At 46.8% G+C, this 22,184-nt stretch overlaps 2 protein-coding genes across 3 annotated transcripts in view; both read left to right on the forward strand.

Annotated features, from left to right (window-relative positions):
- Positions 1-22,184, forward strand: part of LOC123371138 (growth-regulated alpha protein-like) — an 886,915-nt gene that overhangs the window by 809,887 nt on the left and 54,844 nt on the right. The gene's annotated exons all lie outside the window — the stretch shown is intronic.
- On the forward strand, positions 17,672-21,008 carry LOC123371140 (interleukin-8-like). Of its 2 annotated transcripts, XR_006579720.1 has the most exons (5): positions 17,672-17,827; positions 18,736-18,871; positions 19,632-19,715; positions 20,249-20,345; positions 20,962-21,008. XR_006579720.1 is itself a non-coding variant. In XM_045018412.1 (4 exons), exons 1-4 carry the CDS (start codon positions 17,764-17,766, stop codon positions 20,277-20,279), a joined length of 315 nt encoding a protein of 104 aa, XP_044874347.1. In that variant the 5' UTR covers positions 17,672-17,763; the 3' UTR covers positions 20,280-20,348. The 2 variants fall into 2 exon arrangements, 1 of the variants encoding a protein (XP_044874347.1); XM_045018412.1 differs by lacking the exon at positions 20,962-21,008 and having other exon boundaries at positions 20,249-20,348.

A 22,184-nucleotide genomic window follows, 5' to 3' on the forward strand; every position in this document is an offset into this window, starting at 1 on the left:
GTTTTGTCCAGTTTTGGCCAAAACATGAATCTGCTTAGCACTTGTGAGGCGTTCAAAAGAATTGTTGCTGGCAAGGTCCTGATATCTTCTCCCTGGCTAGTGAGGACAGGCGTGTGCCATCCCTTGTATAGAAAAGTACGACGGGATTCTAGAGCACGGTCCCAAAATCGCTCATCTTAGAGTCAGGACAGTGGAGTGATGTAGTGTCTGGGGATAGGACTCCACAGCTCTGTTCTCTACACTAAGCCAGATGGGCTGGAGTCAGGATACCAACAGCATCGCGCATAAGGTGATTTTGCAGCCTGATAGCAGAGCAAGGTGAGGAGCTCTTCCCCAGAGCCTCATGAGATACCCTGGGCGGTGCTGCTCCTACATGGCAAGACGTCCTACTTAACACAGACATCCCTTTTGAGGAGGACGTGTGGCCCACTGATTGGGCAGAACACGAGCAGGCCCTGTGCTTTGTGTCCTCCCCCAAACATACCGAACCGAGGAGAAGGCATCCCAGTTTCGCAGCTAGGTGGTGAACCAACCCAAAGCAACAAACGTAACGTCCTTGTGGGAGACACGCTGAAATGATTCCAGTGGTGAGAAAAGGAAAAGAGGGAAGAAACAAGCTAATAATAGTAACTAGATCACTCCAAGTAAGTCCGATCATGGTGTGTAACCACAGAATCCAGAGCAGTTAGCCACCAAGAAAACACCAATTATTTAACCACAGCTCAGAAAATAAAGTGAGCACATTCCCCTGGAGCCAGAGCCAGCAATAGTCACGTTACACAACTACCCAGCACGGCTGGCAGCCAAAAGGAGGCTGAGCGCCTGAAGCCTGACAGGGAGTTGTAGGCAGGCAGAGGTGAGGCAGCTTCTCCAATTGCAGTGGGTGAGGGAATGGGGGTGGGGAAGGAAAGCCAAGCCAAGTGCAGAGAGAAAGGAGATCTCTCCACATCCCCTCCCTCATGGGTGTCTCCTTTGTCTTCCCACCCCATGTCCAGCTCTCTTGCCTTAGCTCAGGCGGCTCAGCCCCCCGGTGCTTCTCCAGCTCTGAAACTTCTATAAGTTCTTCTAGCCCAGGCCTGCACAACATACGGCCCACGGAGGGATTCTAAATCCCCCGCACACGCTCTGCGGGCAGCCCAGAGCCCTTTCAATCCCGGCCGCAGCTGGGATTTAAAGGGCTCAGGGCTCCCCGTGGCTTCAGGCAGCCCAGAACCCTTTGAATCCCAGCCACGGGCAGCCCAGAGCCCTTTAAATCACAGCCAGGGCTCCAGCGGCCGGGCGGGGGGCCAGGGTTTAAAGGGCTGGAGCTCCCGTCAGTGGCAGGAGCTTTGGGCCCTTTAAATCCCTGCCCCAGCCCCGTACAGCTCTGGGTTCCCCCAGCCGCCGGAGCCCCGGGCTCTTTAATTTGCCCCTGAGCGCTCCCAGCCACCTCTTCAGCTGGAAGCCCCTGGCTGATTTAAAATAAAGTATCACCTCCCCACCCCCAACCTTCCTTTTTGGCCCACAGCTAATTTGGGGTGCTGGGGAAGGAGGATTTGTTTCTGCAGGGCTGGGCGTTATTGGGGCGGGAGGCCAGGAGGTGCTGGCGGGGGGGGGGGTGTTTCCACGGGGCCGGGGGGGTTCGGCCCTCAGCTGTTTTCTTTGGAGTAATGTGGCCCTCGCCGCTTTACGAGTTGTGCAGGCCTGTTCTAGAGGGAACTCACCTCTTGCCTGGCTGTGAAGCTTGTTTGCTTCTGTCTCCTCCTCTTTCCCTGCTTTCTCTTCATTCTTCCTGTTCCCCTCCTCTGCTTCCCTTGCCCTTGCTGTTCTGTCTCACACACATCATCCCTGCCCTGCCTGTCCCTCTCCCATCCCCGTTGGTCTCCACACTCTCCATATCTGCTTCTCATCACCTTCTGCCCATTCCCCCATCTCTGATCGTCCCTAGCTGGGTCCTCCGTCTCCTTCTCCCAGGCCAGGCTTGTTCTCTCCTCCAGTCCACTCTGCCTTGGTTCTCCCAACCCTTCTCACTTGTGCTACTAACCTGCTCCCAGCACCTCCCTGCCATCCACCCACAATTATGTGCTCTTTCCCCATCACACAAGAGTTCTGCACATGCGTCGCCTTCCTGTTAACTGTGTGCTGCTTTTTGTGCTGCCTGAGAGCAGAGCAAGGTGAGGAGCTCTTCCCGGAGCCTCATGAAATACCCTGGGTGGTGCTGCTCCTACATGGCAAGACAACCTACTTAACGCAGACAGGCTCTTTTTGTTACCCGTCCACTTCACAGCTGACTGTCACGGCACCTCTGCATGCCCTAGCAAAGGATCAATCCTGGGGCCTGAGGGGTGGAAAGAGGAGACAATCTTCACCATGAATTGGGGAACAGGATCTGAGAGGAACCAACAACATTTTTTTATGATGGACACCTACATTTATTTATTGTCTTTCCATTTGTCCAGGAGGCAGATACCCTGTCCTTCTCCCAGCTTCCCTCACGCCTGCTGATCTGATCTTGTGGGTTTTCTACTCCAAAGGCATTTGTGTACATTTTCGTTTTACATCAGGGGTGAAATCTTGCCCTACAGAAGCAACTGGCAAAATCCAGGGCTTAGGGCTTGGATTCCACCCATGAGGGCTCCGTGGGGCCAGAAAGGTGGTCTTTTTATTTTTTACTCCATGTTTCTATGGCACCTACCATAATGGGGCCCTTGACTATGGTTTCAGGGTGCTACTGCAATAATAATAATGATTAATAATTAATAAGAGTTTTCAGATAAGGAACCTTCAAATCATTTGAGACTCACTCATCTCAAGGTAACACAGGTTCACGCCTCAGGTTAGACACTGTCCACAAAATTAAATAGAAACCACAACCCGAGTGCTCATCCTGAAAGAGTGAACTCCTTCCAGGGTGAGAGCTGCATAACACTAGAAAATTATTTGCACAACATCTAGATTCCAAAACTGGGATTAGCTCATGGCTATACTCTTCCACTATATAATTAGAAGCCTCAATGTATGCATATGCTTGGTTACACAGCCAGGAGATGGTGAAATATGAGAGTGACTGAAGTGGTTCAGTGCCTATTAAAGCAGTGAGCAGCAGTGAATACGTTAATCTATTGTATCGGTAAAATTGGCACAGCAAAGGTCAATGGATCAGATTTCATGCTCGGATATGCTGAAGTGTCTGAAACAGGGAAGACCACAGGAACGGGAGTAACTGCACAAGCATGCGTCTTCGTAGGGGGATAGCATGCCAACTGCTCAAAATGATGACACAGAGAGGACACAAAATGAATGTTGTAATCGAAGGATAAATGTGCAAGCCAGATTTTCCACTTCCCAGCAATTTGTTTCATGTCGCTGTCAGACTCTGGATGGGGAATGAAGACATTCTTCCTGGGTTTTTTTAGGGCATCAGAAAGCGACTGTGCAAACTTTGTTCGTCCTTGACACAGGACAAGGTAGGGCCTGTCCCTGCTCCCAGTAAGTGAATGCCGTTGTAGTGGACACTTCGGGTATCCTTAGAAGAATACAGCCAAAAGCAGCGTTGGGCTGGATTTTCAAAACTGCTCAGCTCCCACTTAGATGGTCAGATTTCCAAAAGAGTTCTGCCCTCCCCGGATCCACCAGAGCTACTGGAGAATGGGCACGTTAAACACAAGGGGAGAGCCCAGACTTTCCAAATAGGAGCTGTCGTGTGATGAACTCCGTTGAAAAGGTGGCCATAGCTCTTTGAATACAGGCCATGGATTTTTTTAGTGGTGCCTAAAATTATGATCCTAAATACATATTTAGTTGCCTGTATTAAGCAACTTGGTTTTCAAAATGGCTGAGTGAGCCCCTAGCACCCAGCATTGACTTCAGTTGGCAGCAGAGTTTGCCCAAAGTGCCCTATTTTTTTCAGGTGGCGCTGAATGGCAACACTAACAGCATAGTGGATAGGCATCTACTCCAGTCTTCTATTCCTAGAGTTCTCCTCAGCCACTGCACTTCAGCCTCGGTCGGAAGCTTTCATCCTGGCCTATCCACCATTAACAGAGCTGCCATCCCAGGCTCTGGAGACAGAGCAAAAAGCCACGATTTGTCATAACCGTCTATTCCCAAATTTACTCAAACATTTGAAAACCCATCTTCATAATTAAAAACTGGATGGATAGCCCAGTAGCCCCAAGCCCTCTCTTTATCCAGTGATCAGGTCAGCTTCTGCACACTTCTCCTTTTGCTGATCTCAAAAGACCATCTCTAGGGATGAGAGGACAGTCTCCATGACTAGTCCAGGCTCAGTTTTATTGCAGATACAGTCAATATTGCTGGTGGTCTTTGTGATCTAGGCACCAAGAGGCTATCAGGTGCCCTTTTAATTTCTGCAATTTCATTGGCTAAGTGTGTGTGTATTGATGCCATCTGTATGTCAGACCTGCTCAAGTGAGTGTAACTATGTAACTTGCTCGTGACTGCAACCCCAGAAGGCCTAATCCATAGGATGAACACCACAGGTGACCAACACTCTTCTTTAGCTACCAGAGGCAGGGGCTTTGTGGTGCTGAAGTCAAAGTTCCTGGCTTCAGTCTGGGATATGGCGTGTGTGTCGTTTAGCTGATGCCGGCAAAGTCTGTTGTTTGCAGCCACACAGCTTATTGCAGCCCCCTCTATTGTGTTCTCTCCCTTGCGGTGGTTAGACCACTGCTTTCACTGAGGGTCTTAGCCCTGGTCTACACTACAGGGTTAGGTCGAATTTAGCCATGTTAGGTCGATTTTAAAATGACTGCGTTCACACAACCAGCCCCATTCCGTCGACCTAAAGGGCTCTTAAAATCAATTTCTGTACTCCTCCCTAACGAGGGGAGTAGCGCTAAAACTGACCTTGCTGGGTCTAATTTGGGATAGTGCGGATGCAAATCAATGGTATTGGTCTCCGGGAGCTTTCTGTGAATGGCTTGCCAACTACAAAAGCAGTTTCTCCTCCCTTGGTTTTCACACCTCAACTGCTAGAAGAGGGCCTCATCCTCCCTGATTGAACTAACCTCCTTATCTCTAGCCTGCCCCTTGCTTGCATATTATATATATATATATACACACACACACACACCCCTCTGGAAATTTCCACTACATGTATTCACTCACGAAAGCTCATGCTCCAATACATTTGTTAGTCTATAAGGTGCCATAGGACTCTTTGCTGCTTTTACAGATCCAGACTAACATGGCTACCCCTCTGATACAGAGCATAGAATGTTTCTACGCTCCCCATATCATCTGCATCCCTGAGGTTATTGCAGATTAGAAGATGAAAAAAAACGCACTCGCGATGAAATGTTTTCCGAGCTCATGCTGTCCTCCTGCACTGATAGGACCCAGCTTAATGCATGGAGGCCTTCAGTGGCAGAAGCCAAGAAAGAATTAAGTGAGTGAGAAGAGCGGAGGCAGGGTGCGATGCTGAGGCTAATGCGGGAGCAAACGGACATGATGAAGCAGCTGCTGTTTGCTGCTGACTAGTCGAGTGGGTGTTTGTACCAAAAATTAACTAGGCTTCTAGCAGCATCTGTTGGAGCTGCAGGAAAGCCAACAAGAGCACAGACCCCTGCTGCATCCACTTTCTAACCGCCTAACCTCCTCCCCATGTTCCATAGCCTCCTCACCCAGACGCCCAAGAATGCAGAGTTGGGGCGGGGAGGCTCTGGGCACCCAGCCATTCCACTCCAGAGGATGGCCCAAGCAACAGAAGGCTGTCATTCAAACAGTTTGAAGACAATCACTGCTTCAAGACAAGAAGACAATCGCTGCTCCAAAGATTTTCCGTAATCTGTTCCCCTAATTCATTAGCGTCAAACACCTATGTACAGTACAGCGGAACAGTGAACACCGTGGCATTGCCAACCAGTGATGTAATGAACACAGACTGCTAGAATAGCTTGTCTATAGGCCACAGTTCCTGTTGGGACAGTCCAATGTCTGGCTGCCCTGAGTGTATGAACAAATGATTCAGGAGACAATCCCATGGGCATTGCTAATTGGATTCTAAAACAATTGAACTTTACATAATGCAAAACAACCCCCTCAAGTCAGAAGCCCTGGGGGGCTGCTTGACCCACTTTATGAAACCACCGTGTAATTTGGCACAACTGGTGGTTTGCTCAGGAGAGAGTCAGCCTGAAGAGCAGGTGTGTTGCATGCCAGGGCTGAGATGCGTAAGCAGAGTTTGCCCCTCCTTTATTCAGACTGGATCTGGCCAAAGCCAGTTCTGTTAACAACCTCGCTTATATGGAGGAGTCAGAGTCATTTAGAGAAAAAATATTTGTGGCCCAGGGAGGGAAAGTATTGCTCTGCTGATCTGGGTGCAGCATTAGAAGTGTTTGCGTCAGAGAGAACGGAATCAGGGGCGTAGGTGGGAGAGTTGGAATTGCAGGTGAGTTTCCGGGCCTTCTGAGACAGCGGGGATCTGATTCTGATCTCACTTCTGAACTCCACTCCCTTTGATGTACCCCACTGGTGAAACTGAGAGCACACTTAGACCACCTGTAGTTTCACTCACCTTAAATTCCCTTGGATTAGGCTTTCCCAGGCCTTTATCTCCCTCTCTCCACTGAATAGGACCAGACCCAGGCTTCCTCTGTGCCTTTCCAATGTAGGTGATCCATTCAGTGAGGCGCTACCTTGTAATGTGCCTTCCCCTACTTCTCTAAAGAAAAGGCTCATCCAATCAGGATTTGAGCTGGAAATTATTTGACTTATGCAAGAATCCTCTTTTTCCCCCTTTCCATATAAGATAAATGGTTGTGCTAACTCGTAATTTAATCTGGGGACATGGTTTGAGATGGAGCAGTTACTAACGATACTTTTAATATTTATTTCAGAGACAGAAGGTTATTTCTTATTGATGCTTATAACCAAATTTGTCTTCCTGAGGGGGTGAATATTCCTAACAATTTAACTGCTGCTAAGTATCAACTGCCCAAGTCATTTTGTTTCACTTGAAATGGAACTTAAGCAACATAGAGCCCAACCGAGCCACCACTGAGCGCAGAATTCCCAGTGAGCTGATACAAGGTTCAGTCTAAACACTCCGGCCCATAACTCCATCCCAGTGCAAATTTAGACAGCGTAGCTGAGCCCTTGGGCAAATTCACAGGATTTAATTGCATGCATAATTTAAGACCAAGGTATGTAATATATGCTAATGAATGGAAATAAATGCCAGGTACATTTTAGAAAACATGTATTTATTTAAAAAAAACTAAATAAACCTATTAGGTGCATACAATGGAAATTCCAGAATGAAAAGGTCCATTTAATCCCTAGAACATGGCTGGAACAATCTTTTGTTATATTTATGCTCTGGTGCAATTTTTAAAAGGGAGCAAATTATCTGACTTGGTGAATTCTTCTTAGAAGGTGAATAGATTTCTTCCACAGTTTGTAAGCATCGCTGTTATAGTCTAGTGCTTAAAATGCAAGACACAATACAAAATGTGGGCAACATAGGGGCCTTGCCCTACAGAGTTTACAGATGGAAATCAGGTGATATAACTAGGCAAGAATTCAAGGGCAGGAAGAAGAGGAGATTCAGAAATGGGATTATGGCCATTCAAATTCTGCTGGTTTTTTTAATTGTACCAACTGAAGTCCTTGTCATGCTGTGTGGAGTGACTCAGAACCGCGAGTGCCTGCCTCAGGGCAGACTGGCAAAAGCAGGGCGGACACCCCAACCTGGGGGTATGTTCTATAATTAGGTTCCCCTAACCCAGTAACAAATGTGAACTCCCAAAGTACCACAGCAGCCTTAGAATGGAGTCACAGACAGTCTCCTTATTGAAGTGTCTGTCTTGCTACCCAGGCAAGCCGTGCTGTGTGATCAATGGTCACTTACACCCAAAATCACAAAATATTTCACATAACACCAGTCCCAAGAGATCAGTCACTCATCCAGCTCGAGTTGCATCATAGTCTCACACCAAAGCCAATGCAGGGAGCTAATTCTGTAGTAGGTTAACTAAAAGGTGATGAGAGTTATTGAGAGGTTACAAATATATGTACGGGTGAGTCACAGGCTATAATTTCAAATGGGAGCAGAGATGTGATCTGCCATTTTCTCAGAAGTCTTTTGGGGCCACCCAGGATAACTCTGGGGATCTCCATCTTCTCGTTCAGCTGTTCTGCCCTATTACAATACAAACAGTCCAGAGGTGAAGAACTTTTCCTTGTGTCTGTACTTATAGCTTCTTCTCACAAAAAAACAAATAATTTGGCTATCCACTTGGGCTCTTTCTTTGCTGGCAAAGAGAGAGGAGTGCATTTAGTCTTTGATCTCTGATTATGCACAATGACCACGTGCTTTGAAACAGGAAAGAATTAGCACTTCCCTATTAAAGTTCTTCATTTGCATTACACAAGGTTTTTTTCTCATGTGATGGGTTTTTTAGTTAGAAAGGGGAGATATACAATGGACATGTTTGCCATTCCACTATAACAGGATACACCGCTGTGTAGTCTTATTGACTTCAGGGAGAACAGACTTTTGCACAAGAATAAATTTTGGTCCCATCTGCTTTTTCACACCTGGTATAAGCAGAATCTCTGAGCACTTTAAGGGAAATAAAAAAAAGCAAGGTCTGCTTGATTTACACATGTAAACAAAACAGGAAGCGCTCCCTTCATTCTACACCAGCCTTATAAACAAACCCCAGGCCTGATGTAACAAGGGTGTCACTACAGCAGCCTTGGCTGGATTGTTCTTTTGAAAGATACTTAATGGTTCTTTTAAGATGCTGGTTTTCAAGGAAGTCTTTTTGTTCAGTGGGACAGAGAACACAACAGGGAATAGCTCTCTTTTGTAAACTCCTAGTCATTCAAAAGCTGAAAGGCTTTAGATTAAGTTTGTTTAATGTTTTTACAGTGATTTTTGAAAAGCTAATCTAGTACAGAAGTGCTAAATATTCTGACAGGGCAACCATCTAAAGATCTGTGTCCCTTCTAGCTGTTACCTTTTTCTTACAGAAAGCTTAAAACAAACAGATGCAAACCTTTGGGGGCTGGTGCACACAGAACTCATGCTTAAGAAACCTCATGTCAGAGCTGCTGATCACACATTCTAGAATAGACAATACAATGCCGCCCAAAGAGCCCAGTAGCTCAAGAAGAGGAAACTGATTCAGATCTCACCTATACTGATATCAATCAGGAGTGTACCTCCACTGAGTCAGATGCATTCAAGGCGAGATTTACAGGGGTATTGAGGCTTCTAATGGGATTTTCACATACACCTAAGCAGGTTAGGTGCCTAATTCTGTTGGTTTCAAGGAGAGTTAGGCATTTAGCCTGATTAGGCGCTGTTGAAAATCCAACTAGGCACCTACCTTCATCTTTAGGCTCCTAGACACATTTGTGCTGCGCCTCTCCCCGGGGATGTAGGCATCTGGGTGCTTTTGAAAATTCTATTAGGCACCTAACGCTTAGTTGCCTTTAAAAAGCTGGCCCTGAGTGCTGCTGTGTAGGGAGAGTGGGAAAGTCGGCTTCACTCGCTTTTACGTCATCACACCCCCCACTCCCAATCTGGAAGCAGCTCTGAACTGAGCTGGTGTCCCGCCGCAAGCACAAGCAGCCTAAAATTCACAGGCAGTGGCAGAAACCCTCCCAAGAGCTGCTAGGAGGCTTTACATGGGCCACTTAGCAATTCCCCAGCGATGGAATGATCTTGCTGGGAAGCCAGGCTTTCAGGGCAGGTGCACACCGCTGGAGTGGCACACGGCTGCCCCAGCACAGGAGAAGATGAAGGCCACAAACTGGTGTAGGAATCAGATTCACTGTGATGCGCTTGCTCTTAGTTCTGCTATTCTTTCCATCATGGACCGTCTTCGTTCAATTAAGCACTGTGGTTCAGATCATTATTATGGTTCACCAGCCACATTCCGAGAGGAAAAAATAGCTATTTTCTAAGTTATGCTTTATAGACTTCAGCTCCCGGTACACTACATGCAAAAAATAGTTGACATTTCTTGGCCCTTGATCGGGACAGAATATACAATTGAGATAAAATAAGAGCTGATCTACCATTCTTTTCTAAATGAACCCCCGTAAAGGGACAGCTGTGACTCCTAATTGTTCATTGTCAGCAATAAGACAGACACACAGAACTATGGTAATTCCTTAAGTAAATACTACAAAGGGATATAACAAATACAGAACTGATACGTATTGCAATCTAAATGCCTCCTGACTAACAACTGACACATACTGGCATAAAATAAACCAGAAAAAGGTATCATCCAAAAGGCAGCTGTTCAATGTACAGATCCCTATCAGTTAGAAGTGTTTCGTTGTACCTACTTACCTCAGTTATCCTGAAGATGGGATTACTTGTGCTCCTGGGAATATGTCATAAGAGTGGATCTTGTGAGCTTCTTTGGCATTGGGAATAAATGTAAGATTAAGGCCAGGTCTACACTAGAAACTAAAGTCCCTTAGGGGAATGAATTTTTTACAACATTTCTAAACTGGCAAAAGCCCTAAAGAAACTACAACATCTTCTCAAGAAGCTCCCTAAAGAAACACAACAAATCTACACTGACACACCCCTGGAGCCCTGACCAGGGGTATTCTATCTGCTACCCCAAACCGTAGATGCCCTATCATCTCAGGCATTGGCACCCTGACAGCAGGATTATCTGGCTATGTAGACTCTCTCTTCAGGCCCTACGCTAACAGCGCTTCCAGCTATGTTCGAGACACCACTGACTTCCTGAGGAAACTACAATCCATCGGCGATCTTTCAGAAAACACCATCCTGGCCACTATGGATGGGGAAGCCCTCTACACCAACATCCCACACAAAGATTGACTACAAGCCATCAGGAATAGCATCCTCGATACCATCACGGCAAACCTGGAGGCTGAACTTTGAGACTTTGTCCTCACCCACAACCATTTCACATTTGGGGACAATGTATACCTTCAAGTCAGCAGGACTGCTATGGGTACCCTGCATAGTCCCACAGTATGACACCATTTTTATGGCTGACTTAGAACAACGCTTCCTCAGCTCTCGTCCCCTTACGCCCCTACTCTACTTGTGCTACATCGATGACATCTTCATCATCTGAACCCATGGGAAGGAGGCCCTTGATGAATTCCACCAAGATTTCAACAATTTCCACCCCACCATCAACCTCAGCCTGGACCAGTCCACACAAGAGGTCCACTTCCTAGACACTACAGTGCTAATAAGCGATGGTCATATAACCACCACCCTATACTGGAAACCTACTGACCGCTATACTTACCTACATGACTCCAGCTTTCATCCGGACCACATCACACGATCCACTGTCCACAGCCAACCTCTAAGATACAACCACATTTGCTTCGATACCTCAGACAGAGACAGACACCTACAGGATCTCTATCAAGCGTTCTTAAAAGTAAAATACCCACCTGGTGAAGTGAAGAAACAGGTTGACAGAGCCAGAAGAGTACCCAGAAGTCACCTACTACAGGACAGGCCCAATAAAGAAAGTTACAGAATGTAACTAGCTGTCACCTACAGCCCCCAACTGAAACCTCTCCAGCGCATCATTAAGGATCTACAACCTATCCTGAAGGACAATCCCTCACTCTCACAGACCTTGGGGGACAGGCCAGTCATCCCTTACAGACAGCCCCCCAACCTGAAGCAAATACTCACCGGCAACTACACACCTCTCAACAAAAACACCAACCCAGGAACAAAACCCTGCAACAAACCCCAGTGCCAACTCTGTCCACATATCTATTCAAGGGACACCATCATAGGACCTAACCACATGAGCCACGCCACCAGGGTTCGTTCACCTGCACATCTACCAATGTGATATATGCCATCATGTGCCAGCAATGCCCCTCTGCCATATAGATTGGCCAAACCAGACAGTCTCTATGCAGAAGAATAAATGGACACAGATCTGACATCAGGAATCACAACATTCCAAACCAGTAGGAGAACACTTCAGTCTCCCTGGTCACTCACTAACAGACCTAAAAGTGGCAATTCTTCAACAAAAAAACTTCAAAAACAGACTCCAACGTGAAACTGCAGAACTGGAATTAATTTGCAAACTGGACACCATCAGATTAGGCCTGAATAAAGACTGGGCATGGTTGGGTCATTACAAAACCTAAACCTAATTTCCCCAATACAAATTTCCCCCTACTGTTACTCATACCTTATTGCCAACTGTCTGAAATGGGCCACACATTACCACTTCCAAAGTTATTTTTCCTCCCTTGGAATCCTGCTGTCAATTGAATTGTCTCATTAGACTGAGCTCACACTTGGTAAAGCAACTCACATCTTTTCATGTATTTATACCTGCTCCTGTATTTTCGACTCCATGCATCTAATGAAGTGGGGTCTAGCCCACGAAAGCTTATGCCCAAATACATTTGTTAGTCTCTAAGGTGCCACAAGGACTCCTCGTTGTTTTTGCTGATACAGATGAACACGGCTACCACTCTGAAAAGTGTAGGTTCAGTTGTCCTGGCAAACAAGTCCTCATGTCAGCATAGCTAATTTTGTTCAGGGAACCAGTATAAGCTACACTGACAACAGCCCTTTTTTGCCGGTATAAGGTGCATCTACACTAGACTCGTTTGGCAGTGTAGCATTGCCAGTTCAGCTATACTGGCAAATCTTTTCGAGGGCAGCCTAGGTCTAAGCTTGTAGGCCTGAGCATACTCCTGTCAGAGTACTAGCAGTGAGATGATAGAAATGGAGGGAACCCCGGGGTGGTGTGGCCCTGTAGAAAACCTTGCCTCAGGCCATGCGGAGTCAGCCAGGGGCAGATGCTTTCCACTTGCCCACTACTGTCTCAGTCTCTCCATTACAACTCACACTCCTCAGAACTTGGCCCCAGGGTGACCGGGAACAAGTCTGTCCATCTGATAACCGTCCACCATACTAGTAGCTTGGCTACACTTACAAGTTGCAGCGCTGGTGGAGGCTTTCCAGCGCTGCAATTACACCCCGTCCACACTTGCAGGGCACAACCAGCGCTGCAACTCCCTGGTTGCAGCGCTGGCTGAAAACCCATCCCGGCAGGGGTATAAGGAGTGCAGCGCTGGTGATCCAGCGCTGCTCAGCAGGGGTGGACACTCACCAGCGCTTTAAGTGTCCTCCAGGGAATAAGGAGTTATCCCAGAATTCCTGTTCAGCCACTCTGCTCATCAGTTTGCACTCTACTGCTCTTGCCTCAGGTGACCAGCCCTTTAAATGCCCCAGGAATTTTAAAAATCTCCTTTCTGTTTGCTGCAGCCAGGTGTGGAGTACAATCAGTTAATCTTTCCAGGTGACCATGCCTCCACGTGGCAAACGAGCCCCAGCATGGAGCAATGGCGAGCTGATGGACCTCATCAGTGTTTGGGGGGAGGAATCAGTGCAGGCACAGCTGCGCTCCGGCCGTAGGAATTACGATATCTTTGAGTAGATATCAAGGTCCATGCTGGATAGGGGCCATGATCGGGACGCACTGCAATGCAGGGTGAAAGTTAAGGAGCTGCGGAGTGCCTATTACAAAGCCCGAGAGGGGAATCGACGATCCGGAGCTGCCCCCACGACCTGCCGTTTTTACAGGGAGATGGACGAGATACTTGGGGGTGACCCCACTGCCAATCCCAGGATAACGATGGACACTTCTGAGCAGGCTGGGGGACAGGAGGAGGAGGCGGAGGAGGCGGCGGGGGGGGGGAGAGGAAACCGCGAGTGAAGCTCCTGGGATGGGGGAAGACACCCCAGAGTGGGCATGCAGCCAGGAGCTCTTCTCAAGCCAGGAGGAAAGTACCCAATCGCAGCAGCCAGCAGTTGCAGAAGGACAAGCAGAGGAGCGGGTTACCGGTAAGCGGCTTTTATTTTCTGGGTGGAAATGTTTCTGGAGAGGAAGGGGGGTTATGGGTGCATGCATGCCAGCCTCTAGATGTGGAATAGCCCGTTGATGTGGTCTATCACGTCGCGGTAATCTGCTTCAGTTATCTCAGCAAAAGCTTCATCCAGAGCGTGGGCAATATGCCTGCGCAGGTTTATAGGCAGAGCCACTGTGTCCCTTGTCCCAGTGACGGTGACGCGTCCGCGCCACTCTGCTGCCAGTGGTGGGGGGACCATTTCTGAACACAGGCAAGCCGCATAGGGTCCCGGGCGGAATCCACATTGCTCTAAAAGAGCCTCCCGCAGTTCCCTAGTGACTCGTAGAAGGGAGATATCTTCCAGGATGAACTCCTGCGAAACATGTTGGGAGACTCTTTAGTGAAGAGATAGGGAGATAAGATCACCCCTGCAGCTGCATCTTCACTCAACCCCTCTAGCACTCCAGATTACCCGAACCAACCAGCTCCCCTCTATCACTGAAGCCCCACTTCTCCCCATATAAGCACCCCTCACTCACCATTTCGTGGCTTCTGTTGTGTTATGCGTGTGGGGAAAAGAATGCTTAAATGAGAACTCACTCCCTCAGTGTAACAATTCATGTCTGGAGATAGTGGATACAATGCTGCCCGTGTTAAATGTTGTCATTTCTGTGTTTCTACAGTGACCTTGACTACTGGACTGCCCAGATGTTCAACATCACAGAGGCTTCAAAATTTGAGAAAAAAATCCACGCAAGAGCAAAGAGGACATGCTGAAAACTGTTCTTCATCACTCTGCTCGAGAGAGTAATGACTTGAAGGAGTGGAGAGAGAAAGAAAGCAAGATCCGCCAGAGGGAAAGCAGGAACCGGCAGAGAAATGCAGTGGCCAAGAGGAAAAGCACGGAGCGGCTGCTAAGCATCCTGGAGCGCCAAGCGGACTCTATAGAGTCACTCGTTGCCATGCAAGCAGAGCTCTACCGTGCTACTCCCCCACCCGCCCCGTCCTTTTTGCCTTGTGCCCCAATGTCAGCTCAAACCACCTTTCCCCAGCATCCAGGTTCTTACCACCACCAGCTGCCTCCAACACCTGTACGTTCACCAACCAGCCCTGATACCTACCACCCTTACCCTCTGCATTCAACCCCCATCACCATGCAGTATATGCACCCTGAAGTGCAGGATTCATTAAACAGCAATCCAGACAGGACATATGCAAACTTGTGACTGTACAGTTCACCAACCCACACCCCTGCCCTCTTGTGTTCATGAATTGTTGTGTGTCTGTCTGTCTGTCAAGGAAGTTTTTTCTTTTCAATAAAACAATTCTTGGCTTTGAAAACTGTCTTTATTGTAGCATATAGTGAAAGATACCTTTTAGCCCAGTAAAGAAAGAGGCACTGCAAATCATATTATTATTATGGATAATAGAATAACAGTGTAAGCAGTGCAATTCACTCCCATGCAAGGCAGCAAACATTACTGTTGGCTTTCAGCCTCAAATTCTTCCCTCAAAGCATCCCTAATCCTTGTAGCCCTGTGCTGGGCCTCTCTATTAGCCCTGCTCTCTGGCTGTGCATATTCAGCCTCCAGGACTTGAACCTCGGTGGTCCATGCCTCACTGAATGTTTCACCCTTCCCTTCACAAATATTATGGAGGGTACAGCAAGCGGATATAACCGCGGGGATGCTGCTTTCCCCCAAGTCTAGCTTCCCATACAAGCAACGCCAGCGGGCTTTTAAACGCCCAAAAGCACACTCCACAGTCATTCTGCACCGGCTCAGCCTGTAGTTGAACCGGTCCTTGCTCCTGTCAAGCTTCCCTGTATAGGGTTTCATGAGCCAAGGCAGTAACGGGTACGCGGGGTCTCCAAGGATCACAGTGGGCATTTCGACATCCCCTACTGTGATCTTCCTTTCTGGGAAAAAAGTCCCTGCCTGCATCTTCCTGAACAGGCCACTGTTCCGAAAGATGCGTGCATCATGCACCTTTCCAGGCCAGCCTGTGTAAATGTCAATGAAACGCCCGCGGTGATCCACAAGCGCCTGGAGAACCATAGAGAAATACCCCTTACGATTAACGTACTCTGATGCCGGGGGGGGGGGGGCCATAATAGGAATATGCGTCCCATCTATCGCCCCTCCACAGTTAGGGAAACCCATGTGTGCAAAGCCATCCACAATGTCCTGCACGCTCCCCAGAGTCACGGTCTTTCTTAGCAGGATGCGATTAATTGCCTTGCAAACTTGCATCAAAACGATTCCCACGGTCGACTTTCCCACACCAAACTGGTTCCCGACCGACCGGTAGCTGTCTGGAGTTGCCAGCTTCCAGATTGCAATAGCCACCCGCTTTTCCACCGTCAGGGCAGCTCTCAATCTTGTGTCCTTGCGCCGCAGAGTGGGGGCGAGCTCAGCACAAAGTCCCATGAAAGTGGCTTTTCTCATACGAAAGTTCTGTAGCCACTGCTCGTCATCCCAGACTTCCATGACGATGTGATCCCACCACTCAGTGCTTGTTTCCCGAGCCCAAAAGCGGCGTTCAACGGTGCTGAGCATTTCCGTGAATGCCACAAGCACTTTGGTGTCACACGCGGCAGGAGAATTGATATTGATATCATCGTCAGACTCCTCGCTGTCACTTTGGAGCTGAAGGAATAGCTCGACTGCCAAACGTGTTGTGCTGGCGACACTCATCAGCACAGTCCTCAGCAGCTCGGGCTCCATTTGCCACAGAAATCGCGATTCACACAGAGAGTACAACAGAAAGACACTCACAATGGCGCCAAACGCTGCCGGAAAGAGTGAATGCTGGGATGTGAAGCAATGCACCACGGGGCGTTGGAACAGGAAGCGGAATGACCCACACACTTCCTTCCCCTTCCCACAATACTCAGCGCCAAAACGGCGCCAAAACGGGACCAGGTGCTCTGTGGGATAGCTGCCCACAATGCACCTCTCAATACAGCGCTGGAAAGTGCTGCAAGTGTGGCCACACTGCAGCGCTGGTAGCTGTCAGTGTGGCCACACTCCAGCGCTGGCCCTACACAGCTGCATGACCAGCGCTGTAACTCCCAGCGCTGCAACTTGTAAGTGTAGCCAAGCCCTTAGACAACGTTTACAAAAAAAGAGTCATAGGATTTTGCTTTTGACCAAGCCCTGAACATACCTTACTATGCATGAGGAGATCCAACAGAGATTGAGGACACTACAGAGGACTATTGTGTTAGAGAAAACTCCTGGTTAGGGTGTGGAGGAAAAAAAAAAAGCCAGACAATAAGACTAAGACTATATCCTACAAACAGAGGGTCAAAACTCCTGGCCCCATTGCAGTCAATTTGGAGTTTTGACCTTGATTTCAATGGGGCCAGGATTTCAGGTGTTCAAAATCAATGTACGGAGAAAAGTAGGAGCTAACTCTACTAACCCTCCCAGAATATCCAATCAAAGAAATGCTCAGGGAAACTCAAGAGTTGAATGTCTTCTTAACCTGCCACATAAGACAAAAGAATATAAAGGGATAATCATATTAATAATAAAAAAATAATAATGAGTTATAGAAACCCACCAGTTACACTGATCTAACTACACGGCGATGTTGTACATCTTTTATATTTAATCCATTCACAAGGCGCGTGATTGGAAGGATAACGAACTAATTTCAGGGCCATCTAGGAAGGGGTTTTACCCACAGCCATGTGACTCATTTTGCAATAGCATCTTGCACAGTTTTGGAATTTCCTGACACAAGCTAAACACAGTGCTGCCTCGCACGCCCCAGGACGGTATATAAGAGGGCTGGTTCCACAGTTCAGACATTAGAAACCTCCCGAGACAACAAGAGAGCTCCCTGCTCCTTCCTAGCAAGCAGAGCCAGAAGAATCCAAGAGGGAAGCTCGTCTCACCTCTCATCATGAACAGCAAGTTGGTTGCTGCTGTCTTGGCTCTTTTCCTAACCTACGCAGCGGTGTCAGAAGGTAAGAAAATCCTTCTTCGGGCTCACAGGACTTTGCTTAGTTATGTGCATATTATGCCTGGAGAGACATTTTCATTTTAGGCTTATTTTTAAAAACTTGAGGTCTTGTTAAAACTTTTTCAAACAGTCTTCATTTGAGAGTAGGGTGACCAGATGTCCTGATTTTATAGGGACAGTCCTGATTTTTGGGTCTTTTTCTTATATAAGCTGCTATTTCCCTCCACCCCCGTCCCGATTTTTCACATTTGCTGTCTAGTCACCCTATTTGAGAGAGCTGTAAATCAGCAGCTCTTCAGAGCAGTGACTGACACCTGGTGGAAAATGTTGAGAAACAGTCTCTTTGCTATAGAAAGTTATGCTTCTGCCTCATTCTCACTATCTGCTTTTCCCCTGGTTCTAAAGGCAGGCTAAAGGTGGGCTCCTCTGATTACAATGTTCATCTGCGCCTCTTGCTTGTCTCAAACACAGGAGGGTTTAACTTGGAGTGGGGAATAAGCAATAGGAGCACAGAACAAGATCACAGATAGTCCTCAAAACTGAAGAAAAGCAAGGAGCCAGATCTTAGCCTCAGTTACATGATTTTAAATCTAGGCTCATCATCACTGTAACTAGATCAGAAGCTGGCCAAGCAAGAGCAGGTTTAAAAAAGAAAAACTGGTGACTTAGAATTGTCTTTAAAAACAAATCCAAACATTATTTTGCAGCAGCATCAACTGCTCTCCATACCTTTTCATAATTAGCTTTTAGAAGTGAGGACCAAGGTAACCTTTTAGCCAAGACCCTTGTGGAAAAAAACAAATAGAGAGCAAGCATGTCTGATCAAGCAACAAGCAAAACCAAGCCCTCTGCTTCACATGTATAGATGGCGAGATACTCAGCTAACCTGACACAACTCTTGTTTTTTTCCAGGGATGAGTCTGGCAAGGATGGGGAATGAGCTCCGATGCCAGTGCATCGACTTGCATTCCAAGTTCATCCCTCCCAGGAACATTCGGGATGTGAAGCTGACCCCGAGCGGACCTCACTGCCAGAACACTGAAATCATGTAAGTAGTTTTGCAAAATGCTACCTGCTGCTAAACTAGGAGGAGACTGCTTTGCCTTGTGCTGGTCCAGGAGTTTTCAAAGGGGTGGGAAACACTAGCAGGCCCACACCACCCATGGAGACTCCCTAAGAGTGATTTTTAGTCTTTCTAAAGAAGTAATTTTAGGTATTGCACTTTGCTTTTCATAGTGTCCAGGATCTCTGGGGTGGAACTACAAATGCCCATGGGGAATAATGGGCATTATCTATAGAGTGCTAGAACCTGCATTAGAAGGACAGGAAAACTTATTAATACCCAATACAACCTTTCAACCCAATTCCTCCAGTCCTTCTGCAGGCAAAACTCCCACTGAAAATTCTTCACTGAGTACATAAGTGGTTTCCCTGACAGAGGAATGCAGGATTCAGCCCTTTATGTAAAAAGCAATACCAATGCAGGCAAAGACATTTTATATATATACACACATTCAGAGAGAGAGAGAGACCAGGCAATATTTATAAAAAAAAAACTTGAATGCATATATATAGGGGGAGGGAGATGATTTTTTTTTTTTGCACACCTGGAACATGTTTAAGCAAATAAATGTAGGGCCAGCTCCTCAGCTAGTGTAAAATGGTGTAGCTGTCTAGTGAAGTCAATGGAATTATATCAATTGACACCAGCCGTGCCTGTAGTTTAAGAGGTTGAAAGATACCCTGATGAGAGTCCACAGAGTCCACCAAGTCGATAGATGCCTGACCTTTGTTTTCCTTCTTTGCAGCGCTACTCTCAAGGACGGCAGAGAAGTGTGCTTGGATCCCACTGCTCAATGGGTGAAGATCATCATTAAAGCAATTTTGGACAAGTGAGTCATTCATTCTCAGAAGGATTTCATGAAAAAATTATTTTCAAAGAATAGCTAGGTGGTTCCTTAGCACAAACTGCGTAAGAGTGACCTCTTCTCAGGGCATAGTAATCTTCCCCAAACTTGTCTCTCTCAATCCAGTAAATAAATAATCACCATATCCTACCTTAAAGGTGGCCTAGTGGTTAGATTATGGAACTAGGTTCTTCTTGTTCCCTGCTCTGCCCCAGACTTCCTGTGTGAGCTTGGGGGAAGTCACTGATAATGGCCACATATACTGGGCAGCTGCAACTCCTTCTGGAGACAATTGGACTCACAGGTGCTCAGTGCTTCTGAAACACCAGGGTGTCGTCCCCCCCCCCCCACTTGATTTTCCTTTGGTGTGAACCAAGAGTAACTATGTCCAAGTTAATGAAGTTTCACTGATATGGTTGAGAGCAGGCTCAGAGCCCCAAGAGTTCTCAGGTTCTAACTAGTGAGAATTGTTCCATGAGCAGGTTTCTAAGCTGTTCCTTTTCTCCCCCTCTTTACAGAGATCAAGCCAATGCTGAGGCAAAACGCTAAGAGAAACCAAAGAAGAAAAATCTCGGATGTTCTCCTCCAGTTTCCCCTTGAAGGAAACATCTCTGTGAAAATGCCAGTCCATCTGCAAGCAGCCCACCTCCTTCTGTTAACATGTTTTCAGGCAGACTCCAGCTAGCAGTACCTATTTTCTATTTATGTATTTATTTATTGAGGTGCTTCATTTTAGGAGTGTTTTTTTAAAAAATAAAAAAGGCTCAGTTGTGCATGGGATATGCCACTTTCTGCAGCTGAAAGCACTGAATGGGGAAAAGTGATTTGTTGAGGGAAATGACCCTTTGGAAACCACTGAAGCTGAACAGGGCTGTCTGAGTGCAATGCACTTGCAGCACAGCTGTATTTATTGTAAGCCTGGCTCTTTCCCTGTTAGAGCAGCAAACTGGCAACAGTTACCCCTCCCCTGCACGGGTATGTTGCATCAACAGCACCGTGACTCAGAACCAGCCTGAGGCTGGCTACTGCCTGGGGTTCTGTGGCTTTCCAAAATAAAGCAGCCAAAGTGCTGTTATTTGGGGAGCATTATGTATTGTGCTATAGCACATCAATGTTTTTCTCTCTCGCTCTCTATTTAAAAAGGTAATATTTGAGTAGGAAAAACCAAACTATTTATTTAAGTGATTTTTGATTCATCTGGATTCTAATATGTTAATTCCTTATGAAGATAGAATATTTCACATTCCTGCTGTTGTGTGTGTTAGGATTTTGTTTTGTTAATTAATTAATTAATTGTATTCAATGAATGGAAAAAAATGTTGAGGCTCATGTTGCAATTTTTTTATTCCTGTGCACTTTGGAATTCAATCATTTTTACATTAAACTATATGCTTAAAAAAAAAGATGTTCTGTTTCATAGTTGTTGGCACTTGGCTTGACCTTTGTCATCAGAAAAGATCATGGTATAAGAATATCAAGGTTTAAAAAAAGAACTAACTAAATTCCTGGAGGATGGGTCCCTCAATGGCTATTAGCCAGGATGGGCAGGGATGGTGTCTCTAGCCTCTGTTTGCCTGAAGCTGGGAATGAGCAACAGGGGATGGATCACTTGATGGTTACCTGTTCTGTTCATTCCCTCTGGGGCACCTGGCCTTGGTCACTGTTAGAAGACAGGGTACAGGGTTAGATGGACCTTTGGTCAGATGCAGTATGAGCGTTCTTGTGTATCACTGCCCAGTTTCCAGACTCAGGTTGAGCTCAACTGCAGATTTGCAGCAGGTGGAAGTAACCCAATTAGGGTTAAGTTGGCATTTCTCAAAATGATGGCCAAACGCAAGCTCCATGAGCAGAGGGTGCAGAACACACTAGACCTGTTCTGGTGGCTCAGTGCCATGCACACTCCGAACCTTCTTCTCTGGGTGCTCCATGGGGTTTGGTCCCCACAGTTTTGAAAGGGATGAATTAAAGTTGGGACTGGAGGGGTGGCTGTTCCTTATAGCAATGGCTCTCAACCTTTCACAACTACTGCACCTCTTCCAGGAGTCTGATTCATCCTGCATTCCCCAAGTTTCACCTCACTTAAAAACTACTTGCTTACAAAATCAGACATAAATATCCAAGTGTCACAGCCACACCATTACTGACACATTACTTATTTTATCATTTTACTACACAATTATAAAATAAATCAATTGGAATATAAATATGGTGCTTACATTTCAGTGTCACATCCAGAGCAGAACAAACAAGTCAGTGTGTGTATGAAATTTTAGTTTGGACTGATGTCACTAGTGCTTTTTATGTAGCCTGTTGTAAAACTGTGCAAATATCTAGATGCGTTGAAGTACCCCCTGGAAGACCTCTGCATACCCCTGGTTGAGAACCACTGCTGTATAGCATCATTTCTCCTACTGAATTCTTGGGCAAATCTGTTGAGTGCAGATAAGCTTCATG

The sequence above is a fragment of the Mauremys mutica genome, chromosome 5 (assembly GCF_020497125.1).
Source record: "Mauremys mutica isolate MM-2020 ecotype Southern chromosome 5, ASM2049712v1, whole genome shotgun sequence".
NCBI classification, from domain to species: Eukaryota; Metazoa; Chordata; order Testudines; family Geoemydidae; genus Mauremys; species Mauremys mutica.